The sequence below is a fragment of the Conger conger genome, chromosome 15, assembly GCF_963514075.1.
Source record: "Conger conger chromosome 15, fConCon1.1, whole genome shotgun sequence".
Lineage (NCBI taxonomy): Eukaryota > Metazoa > Chordata > Actinopteri > Anguilliformes > Congridae > Conger > Conger conger.
In genome coordinates, this window is record NC_083774.1 from 7,236,027 (window position 1) to 7,253,071 (window position 17,045).

General features: G+C 47.6%; 3 protein-coding genes across 10 annotated transcripts in view; 2 read left to right on the forward strand and 1 right to left on the reverse strand.

The window, feature by feature from the left end:
• Nucleotides 1-2,625, forward strand: part of abcc8 (ATP-binding cassette, sub-family C (CFTR/MRP), member 8) — an 84,418-nt gene extending 81,793 nt beyond the window's left edge. For 2 of the 4 annotated variants that reach the window (XM_061221628.1, XM_061221625.1), the window contains 3 exons: nt 172-305; nt 1,541-1,603; nt 2,109-2,625. In XM_061221628.1, coding sequence (XP_061077612.1) covers nt 172-305; nt 1,541-1,603; nt 2,109-2,246 — 335 coding nt within the window. In that variant the 3' untranslated portion in view covers nt 2,247-2,625. The remainder of the gene's footprint in view (nt 1-171; nt 306-1,540; nt 1,604-2,108) is intronic. The other 2 variants (XM_061221627.1, XM_061221626.1) reach the window with 1 other exon arrangement.
• Nucleotides 2,626-3,951: 1,326 nt separating this feature from the next.
• Nucleotides 3,952-6,123, forward strand: kcnj11 (potassium inwardly rectifying channel subfamily J member 11). The gene has a single exon (XM_061221629.1). The coding sequence runs from the start codon at nt 4,401-4,403 to the stop codon at nt 5,541-5,543; it is 1,143 nt and encodes a 380-aa protein (XP_061077613.1). The 5' UTR covers nt 3,952-4,400; the 3' UTR covers nt 5,544-6,123.
• A 4,005-nt stretch (nt 6,124-10,128) lies between these two features.
• The window catches only part of LOC133111359 (MOB kinase activator 2-like), a 60,615-nt gene continuing 53,698 nt past the window's right edge, over nt 10,129-17,045 (reverse strand). For all 5 annotated transcript variants that reach the window (XM_061221635.1, XM_061221632.1, XM_061221633.1 and 2 more), the window contains exons 3-5: nt 16,677-16,773; nt 12,198-12,322; nt 10,129-11,180 (exon numbers count right to left, since the gene is read on the reverse strand). In XM_061221635.1, the coding sequence (XP_061077619.1) occupies nt 10,912-11,180; nt 12,198-12,322; nt 16,677-16,773 (491 nt within the window). In that variant the 3' untranslated portion in view covers nt 10,129-10,911. The remainder of the gene's footprint in view (nt 11,181-12,197; nt 12,323-16,676; nt 16,774-17,045) is intronic.

The following is a 17,045-nucleotide window of genomic DNA, read 5'->3' on the forward strand; positions in this document are numbered from 1 at the left end:
GCCTTGGCTTTCTTTCACTGGTGCTGCACTTTTTGCGTTCATTTACTTCTTTGCTGGTTTTTGTCCAGTAATGTAGTTTTATCTGTGCAGCGGGCAGTTTTTGTGAAGGTTTTCCGTGAGTAGTTTTCGCCCGAACGCCTCCACTCCTGACACGTGACGGTTGTGTTGCAGACGCCATGGTAACGGAGGGCGGGGAGAACTTCAGCCAGGGCCAGCGTCAGCTCTTCTGCCTGGCGCGTGCCTTCGTGAGGAAGAGCAGCATCCTCATCATGGACGAGGCCACGGCCTCCATCGACATGGCAACGGTGAGGGGGGGGGGGGCTACAGCCTGTCACACAGATGATTGGTGCCGTGATGGCAGTCAGTCGCCGTTGGTGTGTGAGTGTGTGTGTATGATTGGGTGAATGAGAGGCACCAATTGTACAGCGCTTTGGAGAAAGGTGCTATAGACATGCCAACCATGTACCATTTACAAAGAGCTGGTTTCACAGACCAGGGCCCCCGAACTGTCACTGTGATGTGTACATCACTCACAATCCGCTGGAGAAATGGAGCGTGCTCTTCCTGAACAGGATACTCAAACTGTGGGCAGACTGCAGGGAATGCCATCTTCTGAGGAGCGAAAACCTGGCACAGAGGCGCACGATTTTAGATGGTTCTACTCTGTGCAACTCAATAAATGTCATTATTTGGATTGTGATTTATTTTTTTTACACATTTGTCGGCAAATAATTATTTAGAGCATTGTTTCTGTCATCATCAATTTTCATTCACTCATCTTGGTAAAATATATTCTACGTAATACCTGCATGTTGTGTTGTAAAACAATACCTGTGTGAGGTGTGATAACACAGCTTTTCCACGTGATGTTCCCCTCTTTGAGCATCTGCCCCTCAGACGGCCACTGAACAGCCCTGTTGTTTTGCTGCTGAAATGCAAATTTAATTTACTGCACATAAAAATTAAAAAAACTTTCTGTGTACTAGCTAGTACACCAATAGGGCATTGTATATCATGAATATTTGCACGGTGTATGCCCCGTATCAGTGCAAATAGTCATGATGTACCACATCCTGCCGTGCTTTATTACCTGTGAAATGAATTTACAAGAGGCTATTAATATTTTATTTTCTAAAACACAAGACACATAAAATTTGTACTGGTAAATCTGGTTAACATTATGCAATAGCATAGCCAACTTTTTAATAATGTCAGACTCTGCTTCTAAGCTAATTTCAGTAGCCTAAACCACTAGCAAATTAAACAGACAGCATATTGATATCCCCATCTGAAGTGATACAGGCCTACTGGACCAGAACTGCCCACTGAATTCTACCATGGGGAGAATTTAATTCCTAAAATGACTGCAATTTATAATGTAAACGTGGTTTTACTTGAACACAGAGGGAAGCATAAACGCATGGGCTACGGTTTCGTGTAGTTGTTAAAGACGAAAGGAGCCAACTAGGAGCGATAGATTAACATCAGCACCTTGGACAGCGCAGAAATGTTTAAAATAAAGCATCACTTTGTTTTACAGGAAAGCATTCTTCAGAAAGTCGTGATGACTGCCTTCGCTGATCGAACTGTGGTTACCATAGCAGTGAGTATCGCCGACAATCCCTAGGCACATACGATGTAGGTTACGTTTTTAATATATCTGCATCATCCGTGGACCTTACGAGCGTTTATGTTCAGCACCTTTACAATATGGTCATGTAAATGTGTGAATCTCAGTGCTTGCTAAGTGGAAGGGGAGCCCAGAAATACATTTCTGAGACGGCCTATCCTGTAGGCTACTCCACTTCTCTTTTTTTTTTGTATTTTTTATAAGACATTCAGAGATTCAAAAGGAAAATGCGACCTAGTTTTAAGGAAGATAAAAACACTTGGCCATTAGAGCCCTCTTGGAACAGTTATGTGAACACGGAAAATATTTTTCTTTTCAGAAAACGAATTAAAGGTGGTTAAAGTTGCACCGTCGCAATTTAACGTGCGTCACGAAAGACGCGAACGTTGTAGGCCGACTGCAAATCATGGTTATCTTGCTTAGTTGCTTTTCAAGGACAAAAATTGCACTTTGCAATGACGTCGCCCTTCTCTTACAGCACCGAGTCCACACGATTCTGAACGCCGACGTCGTCATAGTGATGAAGCGCGGGATCATCCTGGAGTACGACAAGCCGGAAGTCCTGCTGAACCGGGAAGAGAGTGTCTTCGCCTCCTTCGTGCGCGCGGACAAATGATCCGACCTTCAAAGTGCAATTGTACAAGGGATTTTTATTTTTTAACCATGTATCATATTTGTACATACAATGCCAATTCTTTATTATTAAAAACGCACAGCCATCAAAACAAACCTGAAGCGTTTTCCCTGGAAGTCTAATGAACAGAACGTGCTCCTTTTGAATTTGGTGGTATTTCAAGATAATATCTCTCTCACATTGTGAAATGGCTTCGGTTCAGGTGAGAATGCACAAAGCTGATTTTCATCCAAGGTCTGACCACCTTCTGAAAATATGACTGTACATAGTTGAAATTTGAACAGGTAAATTGAGGCTTTATAAATATTACAAAATAACAGAAAATAAATCATCCAGATGCAGGCCATAAGAACTTAAATGATAAGTTCATACATCTAATGTAATATCCATCAGAGACACTTCAGAATGCTGCAAAACAACCACAGGAACGAAATGAATGTGAATAATATAATGGCAAGATGGATGACACATTCAAAACGTTTAACAACGAAAGGCCACTGCAAGAGAACGACATAAGCCATTTCACTTGTGGAGGAATATGTGTGTGGCACAAGCCAGCCATGTGAATTGTGCAGGAATAGGTGTATGATATAAGCCAGCCATGTGAATTGTGCAGGAATAGGTGCGTGACATGCAGCTGCTGGTTAACACCAGGTACCTGCCAGATGACGTAAATGCTCACTGTGACGCATTCTGCTGTGCCAGATTATTTAGGACACACTGTGAGTCTATTTCTGACAGGAGTGGACTGATACACTCAGAAATGAAGGTATACATTTCCTGAATGTACCCGGAATGGTACAATAATTTTCTTTGGGTACTTAAAGCACCTTTTACAAGCAAAAAAGGCACATATTGATGATTAAACCCGTGGTGAGGGGTACAATTTTATGTGACAAGACTTTGTACCTTTTAGGCAAATTCTTGTGTATTTACCAGCTTTTTAACAGCAGGAGCTGCACAAACAGCCATCAGTTTCAGAAGAATTACTATGACAACAGCACTTAAAGAAAACCACAGTTTGGAGAAGGATCGATGCACAGTCTACAAAATACAGACATCTACAAAGCAAATAAAACATATCTGCTGTATATGAAAATATATTATTTGTCCATGTTTGATTTAGATATTCTGCAAGGATTATAGCAGCACGATGAATGAAATGAATGAATGTTTGGTGCAGTTTGCTTTGAAATAGTCACGTGATTAAACGCAATTCATCTAGACTGAGCACAGCCGCGCAACTGCCTTTGGGGCAGAACTATCCACTATCCATCTACTTCCGCCCCATTTATTCGAACGCTTTACACATGGGGAATTGTAAAGGATAATGGTCAGAACACATGGTAACCTATGAATAAATACAGGGGGGAAAAATTGGAAGCAGGAATTCCGTAAGAATATGATAGATACAACGGTCTGATAACTGGAGAAAATATTTTGGTAAACTGAAACCGTTTCCCGGTTATATTGTTTGAACACACCAAATTAATACTTTACACAGTATTTTTAATTCACACGGCGTGAGATTGCGAGGTATTCGCATCATAAACAGGGTGGCATTGGTTTCTCTTGGAAGCTGTGTCATCTGTGACCGCCTTCTGAGGGAGTCCAACTACGGTCCTGCGTCGCTTTGCGTCCCACTTGCAACACACCGCGTCTCGGGGTTTCTCCCTCATCCGTCAGCATTTCAACTCAACCGAATCGTCCGTGGTCAGTCCTCAAAGGCATAGGTTCTCAAGAGTAGTAGATTCGCGCATTTCCACAACGGCGTCACCACGACGATGAGACAGGGATTTTTCAGGGGACGGGATAGGAGTGCGCGGCTATCAGGTTGCGAAGTGACGGGCAGCTCCAGCTGAGGTGAAAACAGAACCCTCGCCCGGGAATGTGGCGGCTGCGAACCGCCTGATCCGGACAAGGCGAGCGGTGCGCGCACACTTTTAGAAAGCAGCTGACAGCAGTTCTATTCGGCCAGCTGTCGCCGGGACTAGTGCTGTGATGGGTGAGTCTCTTTCGTCCAGGAAACGCGTCCAGGAGGGCTATCCCGTGTCTCGCGAAGCGGAGCTGGTGACACAGAGGTAACACGCGTCCGCCCGAGGAAAGGTTGTGCTGTTGCCGTAGCATGGGAGCGCTATGTTGTCCAGAAAGGGGTTTCTTCCTGAAGACTACGTGCTGACACGTTTGGCGGAAGATGTGCTGCAACCGAAGTACAAAGCCAAGCAGCGGAAGGCTCGCTTTGTGGGCAAAAACGGAAGCTGCAATGTGGCCCACACGAACATTCGCGAGCAAGGACGGTTTCTGCAAGACGTATTCACCACCTTAGTCGATTTAAAATGGCTCCACACACTCATCATATTTACTATGTCATTCTTGTGCAGTTGGCTGCTGTTTGGCATGATATGGTGGCTTTTGGCTTTTGCTCACGGAGACCTGGACCAGAATAGTGACGACTTTGTCCCCTGCGTCACCAGCATTCACTCGTTCTCTTCTGCGTTCCTGTTCTCAATCGAGGTGCAGGTGACCATCGGTTTCGGCGGACGCATGGTGACGGAGGAGTGCGTCTCCGCCATCATTATGCTGATCGTCCAGAACATCGTGGGCCTGGTCATCAACGCGATCATGCTGGGCTGCATCTTCATGAAAACGGCGCAGGCCAACCGACGCGCGGAGACGCTGATTTTCAGCAAGCATGCGGTCATCGCCGTGCGAAACGGCAAACTCTGCTTCATGATCCGCATCGGGGACCTCAGGAAGAGCATGATCATCAGCGCCGCGGTCAGAATGCAGGTGGTGCGACGGACCACCACGCAGGAAGGGGAGGTGATCCCCCTCGACCAAATTGACATTCAGATGGATAATCCCGTGGGGACGAACGGCGTCTTTCTCGTGTCCCCCCTCATCATATGCCACGTCATTGACAAAAGCAGCCCCATGTACCAGCTGTCCGCGGAGAGCCTGCAGCAGGAGGACATCGAGGTGATCGTGATTCTGGAAGGGGTCGTGGAAACCACCGGCATCACCACGCAGGCCCGCACGTCTTACCTGTCAGACGAGATACTGTGGGGCCAGCGCTTCGTGCCCACCGTGACGGAAGAGGACGGCATGTACGCCGTGGACTACTCCAAGTTCGGAAACACGGTGAAAGTGTCAACGCCGAGCTGCAGCGCGAGGCAGCTGGAGCAGGAGGGCGGCCTGCCGCCGTTAAAGCGTCAGGAGGCTTCCGTCCGAAGACGGCGTCCCTCTTTAAAAATGAAGCAGCTCAGCATCTCGCCGTAATTCTGACATGGGGTGACTGTTGTTTTCCAAGTGTTTTGCTACACTTAAACGTTCATATATTTGTGGCAAATATATCCAAGTAAAGGTGAACGTATTTTTCTATATGTTGTAATGTTTTATTTAACTTTCTTTGTTGTTGTTTGTTTCGTTTTGCAAAATGACTGCAGTTTTATAGCCTGCATTTTATACAATGACTGTACCTTGTACTGTACAGGAACCAATAGAAATACATGTATGCACTACTTAAATGCAATGTAGTAAGATTGTCGGGCAAATGTTCTTGCGCCGAAATATCTTATTGACAGCGGGATCCTGCATGGAGTCCTCGACGCATGCGTCCAATAACTTTTGTCGTTGCACATAAACTCAGGGTTCAATAAGAAATGTGCACAGCTAAAATCAAATATGCAATGTCATGTTTATAATTACGTGTTTATAATTACGTTTATAAGTAGGCCTGTGGACACATTACGCACGCTTGTATCTTTAATATATCATGGCTGCACGTAAACAATAGCGGACTTCTGCCTTTTCAAATAAACTGCAAGGTCCATTGTATAAGTACACTGGAGAATATGTATTTTACATTGCCCTGTGTGTTAGGTTACACTTATCAGATTTCCAAGTCATCTACTGTTACTTCACTATCGTTCAAATGAACAGCCGTCGTCCTGGTGCCTATACAGCGGGGATTATCAAATCACGGCCCTCAAGGTCCGAGAACTGCGGGTTTTCCCACCCTCCCTTTACCTGGGAGTCAGGCGTGAAGACAGTCTGGCCAATCAGCAGCACAGATTGTTCAGCTAATTTACCTGGGAGAAAAGAAAACCAGGGCCGGATTTGGATTCGAGGGCCAGATTTGATGATCCCTGCAGGAGACGAAAGCAGGACCAGAGCAAGGGCCGGCGTGTCCTTGAAAAGCTGCTGTGTGTGCAGGTTCTCTCTCTCTCTCTCTCTCTCTCCGCTCTCACAGAATCAGTCATAGCGGTTCACCGCACAGGAACCATGCTTCAGTCGGGATTTTTGGGGCTGAGAACTGCTCGCTGATTTGAAGGTGAAGCGGCCGACCCTGTGGCTCTTTAAAGGCGAGCAGAAACACCACGCTGTGAAATGCCCACCAGACAGGCAGCTGAAGTAAACACAAACTCAGCCACACAGTGCTAAGTGCTAAGATCAGATTTCGGATCGGCAACTTGCCTTCAATGAATCTGGCATACTGTGCCTGCCTGGGGTGCTGGTGTACTGAATAAAAATGTGTGTGCATGTGCAAAGGTGTGTGTGTGTGTGTGTGTGTGTGGTGTGTGTGCATGTACGCAAGTGAGTGTGTGGTGTGTGCATGTGTGTGTGTTCAAGTGTGTGCATGTGAGTGTGTGGTGTGTGTGTGTGTGCATGTGTGTGTGTGTGTGTGTGTGTGTGTGGTGTGTGCATGTGTGTGTGTGTGTGTGTGTGTGTGTGCATGTGTGTGTGTGTGTGTGTGTGTGTGAAATGGACAAACAGAAAGAGTGAGAGGGGGAGAAGAGCGGTGAGACGCACCTGTATTAGTTCCGCTGCTCACACACCTGTATCCATCCACTTCTACAAGCTGAGGACGAAGGCATGTTTGCAAGGGGGAAAAATTATCCAGGACTGCTCAGGCCACAGGGATAAAGCCACAGAAAAAACATTTACCTGCCATTTCTACAACTGTACAGCCATTAGTCTCAACTCTGATCTTATTTTATCTCCAACTTTTATCTCCAACAGTACCCTGCTACCATTTTGTATAAACAATGTTGCATGTTTCACTTATTGTGTAATACAGACTATGAAACAATCGCGGCTAACCGCATTATTTTTTTAAATATTAATAATGAGAATGATAATTATGGCGGCAAACTTGGAAACTGCATTGGGACTTACCTCATTAAAACATTTTAATGAAACGGGCTTTAATTAATCTATACTTGCTTGCCAATTAATAATGCGCGTACACTCGCGTACATCAAATAACCGTATCTGCGCTGTAAACGTCTGTCAGAGAGGCTCCACGGCCCCTCCGCGTCACCATCGAGTCTTCTCTGGTACGGCGGCTCCACCTAGTGGCCGTTACTAGTTCAACACGTCATTAACCGGAAACACCGCCCTTGACTTATTGATGACAACGGCTGCGTTCAAAACCGAAGGCAGTTGACCTTGATGCCTCGTTGCCTGATTAGTCAGTCCTTCAAAGACTTCTTCGGAGGTGCCGAAGGCAGAAAGACGTCAGAGGTAAAAGTAACGTGATTACATGATCGTGATTACAAGCAAAGTAGATGGCTAGTTCATAGAAAGCTTAAAAAAAATAAAAAAAATAAAAAAAACCAAAAGCTTAAAAACAAAATGTTAATTCAGTGTGCTAAGTAATTAAAATGTTTTTGAAATAATATAACTACTACAAACTATCAAGCTCGCTGTGTAATTGCACTTGTGGACAAGCTCTTTCATAGTTCTTTGCGAACCCAGCATAAATTAAGCGCAGAGAATTATGGGATATATCAATGCTGCTTTCAAAACCGGTCAAATGAAGGCACCTTAGAAGGGATCCTTTTTGCACACTCTGGAATGGGACAGCACTCGATGCCCGACTTAGAATACTTCCTAAGGCAGCATTTTCATGGTTTTGGATTACAGTAAGGTTCTTCTATTTTGCCACGGCTATAATTTCACTGGATAAAGTGCATACTTGTTTTTAAAATTTGTCCGATTGCCTACATTATTTTGTTTTTACATGCGTAAAGCACTATGTAACTTTGTATTTGAAAACTGCTGTAACAAATAATGTATTATTAATTGCCATTAACAAATGTAGTGAAAATGAATGAATTGGTCAATGCACAAAGTTCTCTTGAATCACTTGTTTTTTTTTATTATGAACAAATCTGTTCATTCGAATGGTTCTTGCATGAGGCCCATTGACCTGGAGCTAACTTTTAAATCATAAAAGGCAATCTAAAGTTCACAATCTTCTGATTGTTTATTCCCTGTGCCGCAAAAAGTCTTATACTGCTGGGAATATGGTATTAAATGCAAAAAAAAAAATGTTTGTGCTGATAATTGTATGACAGCAAAAATGCAGTTTTGTCAATAATGTAAATTGCTATTGCAGCTGTGGATTATATTGGATGTTGGATAACATTTATATCCCCACATCTATATCCCAAGGCAGGAATCCCAGTAGGTGGACCATCATATCATTTTAAAATGTTACATATACACATTAGTGCAAGAAAATGCTGGTAATGTTTCTGACATTAAAGAAGTTGTGCTTGAGAGACGGGCTAGGTCGAGCCCCCAGAAATGATCACAGAGAAAGCAAACATTGGATTTTTCCTTTTTATTAGGTTATAATTCGCAGAGCATAAAATATTAAATTGCTTTTAACTTAGATAATAATTAAAATACATAAAAATGAAAGCCAGAACTGAAGAACCCTGCAAATATTAAAAATGAAAAACAAAAATGTAAAATAAATAAAAAGGAAAAAATAAACCCCGCCCAGAGGTCTCCCCCTTCTGATCTTCCCCCAAGCGCACACTCCACACACACACACACACACACACACACACACACACACACACACACACACACACACATATTACACATTACATTCATATCACACACACGCACACACACACACACACACACACACACACACATATTACACATTACATTCATATCACACACGCACGCACGCACGCACGCACGCACGCACGCACGCACGCACGCACGCACGCATTACACATTACATTCATATCACACACACGCACACACACACACACACACACATATTACACATTACATTCATATCACACACACGCACGCACGCACGCACGCACGCACACACACACACACACACACATATTACACATTACATTCATATCACACACACGCACACACACACACACACACACACACACATATTACACATTACATTCATATCACGCACGCACGCACGCACGCACGCACGCACACACGCACGCACACACGCACACACACACACACACACACACGCACACACACACATGCGCACATGCACGCACACGCACACGCACACATATTACACATTACATTCATATCACATACACACACACACACACACACACACCTCCTCTATTTTGAATATATCCGGGCTCTTTGATCCTGGGAGACTCTTCTTCTTCCACATAAGCCAGCAGTGTCAGGAAGCACAGGGAGAACTTAAGGATGGCACCACCAAGGAAACGGATGGAGCCATCACCATGGAAACCGCCATGGAAACGGATGGAGGACTAACTCTACGATCGCGATTTAAACAGCGCCCCGCATACCAACACCCTCCACCCCAGCAGATGGCGCTCTGGGCCACGTGAGAGGCTGTGGGACAGGTTACCCTGCGACACCGAGGGGGTGTTAATCCTCTAGGATTGTGCTGAGAGCTGAAGACTGGAGGCAGTAAGACCCCCCAGACTACAAAAACACCCCCGTTTGGGCCCGTTTGGGGCCTTCGCAGTCCACACGGGGCCCCGGCCACAACTGAGGGGTAAATGCAGCACCCTGACCCCCCCCCCCCCCATAGGCTCTCCCCCCCCCCCCCCGCGATAGGTAGTTCTGGGCTCTTCCTCTAAAGAGCAGGTTGCATGCTGGTAGTTGTAGGCGCTGACTCCAGGGTTACAGGACTGGGATTTTACAGGAGCGAAGCTACAGGTGGAGACAGCAGTATTTGGTTTGGAGAGCCTCTCTCAGGCCTGGAGCACTCCCCATTAACCCCCAAGAAGAAACTACCCTGTAGACAGAGGGGATTGGCTGAAGGACAGGGGCAGAGAGAGGGGATTGGCTAAAGCGCAGGGCTAGAGAGGGGATTGGCTAAAGTGCAGGACAGCCACCGTCCTGCCAGCCCAATCACGATCGCGCAGCGTAGCGTAGCGTAGCCACTACCAGTAAAGAGTCACTCCGTATGACTGTAGAGCAGTATAGCACTGTACGCTAAAGAAGCGGTGTCACCATCCTGACGTGAGGAAGAGAGCACGATCCCCTTCCTCTGTGGGAAACACAAAACAAAAACAAACAAATCTTAAAACTTTAGGGAAACTAAAAACAAAAGAAAAACAAAAGAAAATAAAAGAACCAAGTCCTGGGCAGGCAGGTGGAGGGGGGTGCAGGGAGTTTAAAGCTCACACCAATTCCTGCTGGTGTGCTAACCCCCTCCCTCCCCTCCATTCGCCGCGCGGTCCTTATAATATCGGTAATCTGTGTGCGGAAGGGTCTCTAAAAGTCCCGCAGACGCCAAATCTGGCCCCCTGCCCCTTCCCGTCTCCGCCCTCCTCTTCCTCGTCTTCCTCCCCGCCGGGGCCCCCCCGGTGGGCGTGGCCTCTCATCTCTCGGTCACGTGGTTCTGTGCGGGGGGCAGGGGGGTGCAGAGCGCCTCCGACAGGTCGTCCATGATGGCGGTCTCCTTGGGGTCGACCAGGTTGAACTCCCGCACGAAGACGATGAAGTGCGTGTAGAGCGTGTTCAGGTGGCCCTGCAGGTCCAGTGCCACCGTCTCTTTGAAGTGGGCCCAGTAGATGTGCGCCAGCACGTGGAACAGGTACCGACAGATCTTCTTCACCAACGACTCGAACGAGTTGGGGAACTCTTTACCTGCAGAACACACGGGCGGGGGGGGGTTTCACACTTTAATACCAAACGAGAAAAAGAACACGCTCCCTTAAGAGTCAAAGACAGGGGGATTCACATTTTAATATCAAACAAGGAAAAGAACACGCTCCCTTAAGAGTCAAAGACAGGGGGATTCACATTTTAATATCAAACAAGGAAAAGAACACGCTCCCTTAAGAGTCACAGACAGGGGGATTCACATTTTAATATCAAACAAGGAAAAGAACACGCTCCCTTAAGAGTCACAGACAGGGGTTTTCGCATTTTAATATCAAACAAGGAAAAGAACACGCTTCCCTTAAGAGTCACAGACAGGGGGATTCACATTTTAATATCAAACAAGGAAAAGAACACGCTCCCTTAAGAGTCACAGACAGGGGGATTCACATTTTAATATCAAACAAGGAAAAGAACACGCTCCCTTAAGAGTCACAGACAGGGGGATTCACATTTTAATATCAAACAAGGAAAAGAACACGCTCCCTTAAGAGTCAGGTACACAGGAGACTGGATGTGCGTTCAAGACAGCAAACAGATGCTGTTGAACGATTTTACCATCTCCAGCACATTTACATTTACTCCCTGGCGGAAGTCAAAGGTGTTGAAGAATCAGTTTAGGATTTAGTAAGTATAGTAAGTTTCACCAGATGATTTCTTGAAAAGAAAAATGTTGTTCAACCAGAAACGAGGCCCAGATTCAATCATACTACAACACATTTGTCATCTAGTTTCAAATAAGCACTTCCCCATTTGTACACTTTCAGAAGTGTTATTACTAATGCTGTGCTTGGAATAAAAAATACCAAAAACAAACAAGAGTACCTTCCCGCAATCCCTCTCCACTCTCAGGAAGAAAGCTGCTGAGTGTAATGCTTTTAATCGCACAGTAGAGGGCGCCCTCGCTCAGACTGACATACTTTAGAGCGGAACACAGACGCGCTCAGAGCGACTGCAGTTCCCCAACGTGAACACAAGAGGGCGGTGTTTCACCACACTCACCATATTTTGTGGGGAAGATGTCTTCATCCGTCACCAGCTTCTGTGCTGAACTCATGACGAAGTCGACATACTGAGGGCCGGTGCATTTCGTCTTCTTTCCTCTTTCGTCATACCAGAAGTATATCCTGAGAGGGAGAGAAAGAAAGAGAGAGAGGGTTCATTTAAAGGCAGACACCACCAGAAGAAACTACAGCCAGACAGGTGACCCACCACAAATAAAATGTTTGTTTTCCCCAAACTTTAGGATTAGTCTGGAGTGAGGTAGCTAGGATTTTTAAAGATGTGATAAAATCAAGAAACGTAGAAGGCCAGCACACTGGCATGGTTGGAGTTATAGAGTCCTTTTTTAAAATTGGTGGTGGAATCCGGGTTATTTGGGGGGTTAAAGTGCTTGTTTTTGGAAGTGGAACTACATTCTCAGGCACGTTGTGCTCAGGGTATTTATAAAGAGACGCACACTCCTCTCTTCCCAGAATTATATTTTGGTGTCAGGGGATAAGCATTAGCCTATCAGACACGCGGCTCCAGAACGGGCCAGGGACAGGAGCTCTGTGACCTGTGACCTGTGACCTTCAGCCCCTGTGGCAGGGTCAAGCCTGCTCCCGTCTCAGGTGAAGAGCAGTGTGACCCACTCTACGTCAGGCGCTCGGAGCAGCCCAGGTGCATGCTGGGTATTCTGTACCCCTGGGAAAGACCCACAGACGGCATCAGGGGCTCTATGCAAAGGGAGATCACTCTGACCCGGACAGTCTGAGAGAGTGAGAGAAAGACAGAGTGCGTGTGTGTGCGTGTGTGTGCGTGTGAGAGAGATTCACAGGGAGATGAAAGGCCCACCTGGGCAGCCCCACACTGAGGGACCCGCAGGTGAGAGAGCAGCCATGAGGGAATTTATACTGCTGCTTCCTACACCAGCACAAACAACCACCCACCAGGAGCCTGGGGCGAGTGTGTATGCTGTGTGTGCATGCGTGTGTGTGTGCGCGAGTGTGAGTGTGTGTGTGTGTACGTGAGTGTGTGAGTGTGTGAGTGAGTGTGAGTGTGAGTGAGTGTGTGTGAGTGTGAGTGTGTGTGAGTGTGAGTGTGAGTGTGTGTGTGTGTGTGTGTGTGTGTGTGTGTGTGTGTGTGTACGTGAGTGAGTGTGAGTGTGTGTGAGTGAGTGAGTGTGAGTGAGTGAGTGTGAGTGAGTGAGTGTGAGTGAGTGAGTGTGAGTGAGTGTATTTGTGTGTGTGTGTGAGTGAGTGAGTGTGAGTGAGTGTGAGTGAGTGAGTGTGAGTGAGTGAGTGTGAGTGAGTGTGTGTGTGTATTTGTGTGTGTGTGAGTGTATTTGTGTGTGTGTGTGTGTGTGTGTGCATGCGTGTGTGAGTGTGAGTGTGAGTGTGAGTGTGAGTGTGTGTGTGTGTGTGTGTGTACGTGAGTGAGTGCGAGTGTGTGTGTGTGTGTGAGTGTGTGTGTGAGTGAGTGAGTGTGAGTGTGTGTGTGTATTTGTGTGTGTGTGTGTGTGAGTGTATTTGTGTGTGTGTGTGTGTGTGTGTGTGCGCGAGTGTGTGTGTGTACGTGAGTGTGTGAGTGTGTGAGTGAGTGTGAGTGTGAGTGAGTGTGTGTGTGTACGTGAGTGTGTGAGTGTGTGTGTGAGTGTGTGTGTGTGTGCATGTGTGTGTGTGTGCAGAGGGGGCTCGTCTCGATGGTGACAGACCTCGGGGGGCGGGGCTATGTGGCGGCTCAGACTCTCACACGCTAAAGCTCAGATGGGGCTATCCCCACGTCTCCACCAATCACAGAGCAGGACACCGCTCTACCACGCTCAGATGGGGCTATCCCCACGTCTCCACCAATCACAGAGCAGGACACCGCTCTACCACGCTCCGATTGGCTGCTGTTCACTGTATCAGGATCATCTCTGAGGTGAGGGTCACTAAACCAATTCTGGGATCAGAGGATTAACACTCACGGTCCAGACACGCAGACCCAACCATTTTCCGGGAGACCTACCACCCTGTACGTTTTCACTCCGACCCAAACAAAGCACACCTTCGTCATTTAAAATGTTGTTGAGCTGCGAATTAGTAGAATGAGGCGTGAGCCAAATTAGGGTCGGAGTGAAAACCTACAGGACAGTAGATCTCCAGGAACAGGGTTGGGGAAACTCTGTTGTAGACAATGTCCAAATCGGCACGAGTTGCACCTCATGAAAATATGGACTGCATTGATACAACGCTTTCATCCAATTGATGCCACTCAGGCAGGTGAGGGCTAGGGGTCTTGCTCAGGGACACTTCGACAGACCCAGGGCGGGGTATCGAACCGGCAACCGTCTGACTGCCAGACGACAGCTCTTACCTCCTGAGCCAATGTCGCCCCCTATATTTGAAGGTGGCTTTCGACACCACGATATGTGTTGCCTTCAGCAGTGGGGCGGCAGGCCTTTAGAAGTGGAGAATGCACAGCGGGATGAGACGGAACCGCCAGCGATGGTTTACCCAAGGCTTTCCGCCGCGACCGACCCGCGGCTACGCCCGGCGACAGGCTTGCGGTTTTCCAACCGCCTGACTGTCTGGTTGGCTCCATCTGTGAGCCGCACTGACCAGACCTGCCCGGGATCCGGTCCTTCCTGTCTCGCGGGACACCGATCATCTGTTCCTCCGACAGGACCGACCAGTTAGGAGCCAGGAGGAAGGACTGAGGTAAAACCACTTCCCCGTTTCTCCCGCAGAGGAATCCCCGCACAGCGACGGTCTCTGAAACTACCACGGCTACTCCCCAGCTGCATCCCACTCTGGGACAGGCACTCTCCCAACCCTTCAAGCCGAGAGCTCTCAAACCTGAGTGTTCTAAACTGAACGTTCTAATGCTGATGTAACAGTCAATGCTGGGAACTGAAAACGATGGGAGTTCTAGAACACAGACTTGGAACTCCATCGTTTTGGAACTCGAACAACATTCCAAAAAACCTGTTCTTCAAAGGGTTAAACAGTGTGTACGAGCCAAATGCCTTCCTAAGACGTTTATAAAACAAATTAATTACATAACCTGCACACATAAGCAAGCTTAAATTATGCAAAACTGTTGCTTGTCAGTCTACTCTATCACTAGTGAGAGGTACAGAGACTCATAAATAAGATGACTAAGATGCATGATTCCAATCATTAACCCAAGCGCAGTCTTCAAGACCTCGACGAGCAGAATCAAGTGTCTTATTGCTGGGTTAAAGCACAAACCCGCACCCACACCGGCCCTTTTCAGATGAGACTGACATCTCACTGCTCTGCCAGAGATGCCCACTCATACACTAGTTTAGACCAATCACAAGGTCTTGCTCCCCACGGTTAAACACTGATTGGCTGAAATGTCAGGCCCCCGTGGCAGGAGGCCGTGTACGTGCCTGACAGAGGCTCCGGAACGGGGCCTAGTTCCCGGCGTTCCCGGCGTTCCCAGATGACAGCGTGAGCGGAATCTCCCTCCCAGTTCAGCTGTGAGGCACGCTGTGGTTTAAGGGAGTCAGGACAATGCGGCCCCCTCCTCACCCCCTCCAGCCCTGTCTACCTGGCAGCCCAACAGAGAACAGGCTCTTTAAAGGTGGGCTGTGGAGCCTGGAGTCTGTTTGATCTCAACCCCCCACACCCCCCCCCACTCCCCATTCCCAACCCTCCCCACTCACCCTGAGCTCCAGGCTCTTACCCATAAGCCCTTGCAACACCTGCATTGTCAAAGCGACCAGGGAAAACAGTCAACAATCCAAGAGCATGCCCCAACTCCAGCTCCCTGTCATGGCAACACTGGGAACTTCTTTCAACAGGGTTATTTTCTTTTCTTATTGAAAGTCCTCCCCTGCGTCTGACTCATGGGCCAGCGTGCTGCATCACACACAGAGCAGCGCAGGACTGATGCCAGCGCAGAAATACAGTGTGTGTGTGTGTGTGTGTGTGTGTGTGTGTGTGTGTGTGCATGTGTGTGTGTGTGCGTGTGTGTGTGTGTGTGTGCATGTGTGTGTGTGTGTGTGTGTTATGTGCTTGTGTATGTGCGTGTGTATGTGCGTGCGCACGTGTGTGTGCGTGTGTGTGTGTGTGTGTGTGTGTGTGCGCGTGTGTGTGCGTGTGTGTGTGTGTGTGTGTGCGTGCGTGCGTGCGTGTGTGTGTGCATGTTACGTGCTTGTGTATGTGCGTGCGCACGTGTGTGTGTGTGTGTGTGCATGTGGGTGTGTGTGTGTGTGTGCGTGTTATGTGCTTTTGTGTGTGCGTGCACGTGTCTGTGTGTGTGTGTGTGTGTGTGTGCGTGTTATGTGCTTGTGTATGTGTGTGCGCACGTGTGTGTGTGTGCGCATGTCTGTGTGTGTGTGTGCGAGTGTGCGTGTTATGTGCTTGTGTGTGTGTGTGTGTGTGCTTGTGTGTGTGTGTGTGTGTGTGCGCGTGTGTGTGTGTGTGTGCGTGTATGCGTGTGCGTGTGCGTGTGTGTGTATGCGTGTGCGTGTGCGTGTGTACTCACGTGCTGCAGGCTGCAGTCATGGCCGGACAGGTCTCTGCGGTGCAGAACTCTGAGATTGTGCTGTACTGCAGGTTTATGAGATTGAAGAAGGTCGTCGCTGGACGAGAGAGAGAAGACCGTCACGTTACGGGATGAAGAAAAAGCAAAGGCAAAAAACACACACCCCAGAAACCACCCCGCAGAGCCGGCTTTACATCCTCACACTTAAACCCACAGACAGCTGCAGATGAAAACTGAGCTCATAAACAGATCAGAACCAAAGCCCTGCTCATAAACAGGCTTTGCCTGAGAAACCCCACCCTGCCCGATCCCCCCGCCTCAAAGAGAGGGACGCTGTAATTAAGGGAGCGCTGCCGAAAAGCATTCATC

What these genes read in the sequence shown, in the direction of transcription:
- kcnj11 (XM_061221629.1), top strand. Translation starts at nt 4,401, where the DNA reads ATGTTGTCCAGAAAGGGGTTTCTTCCTGAAGACTACGTGCTGACACGT.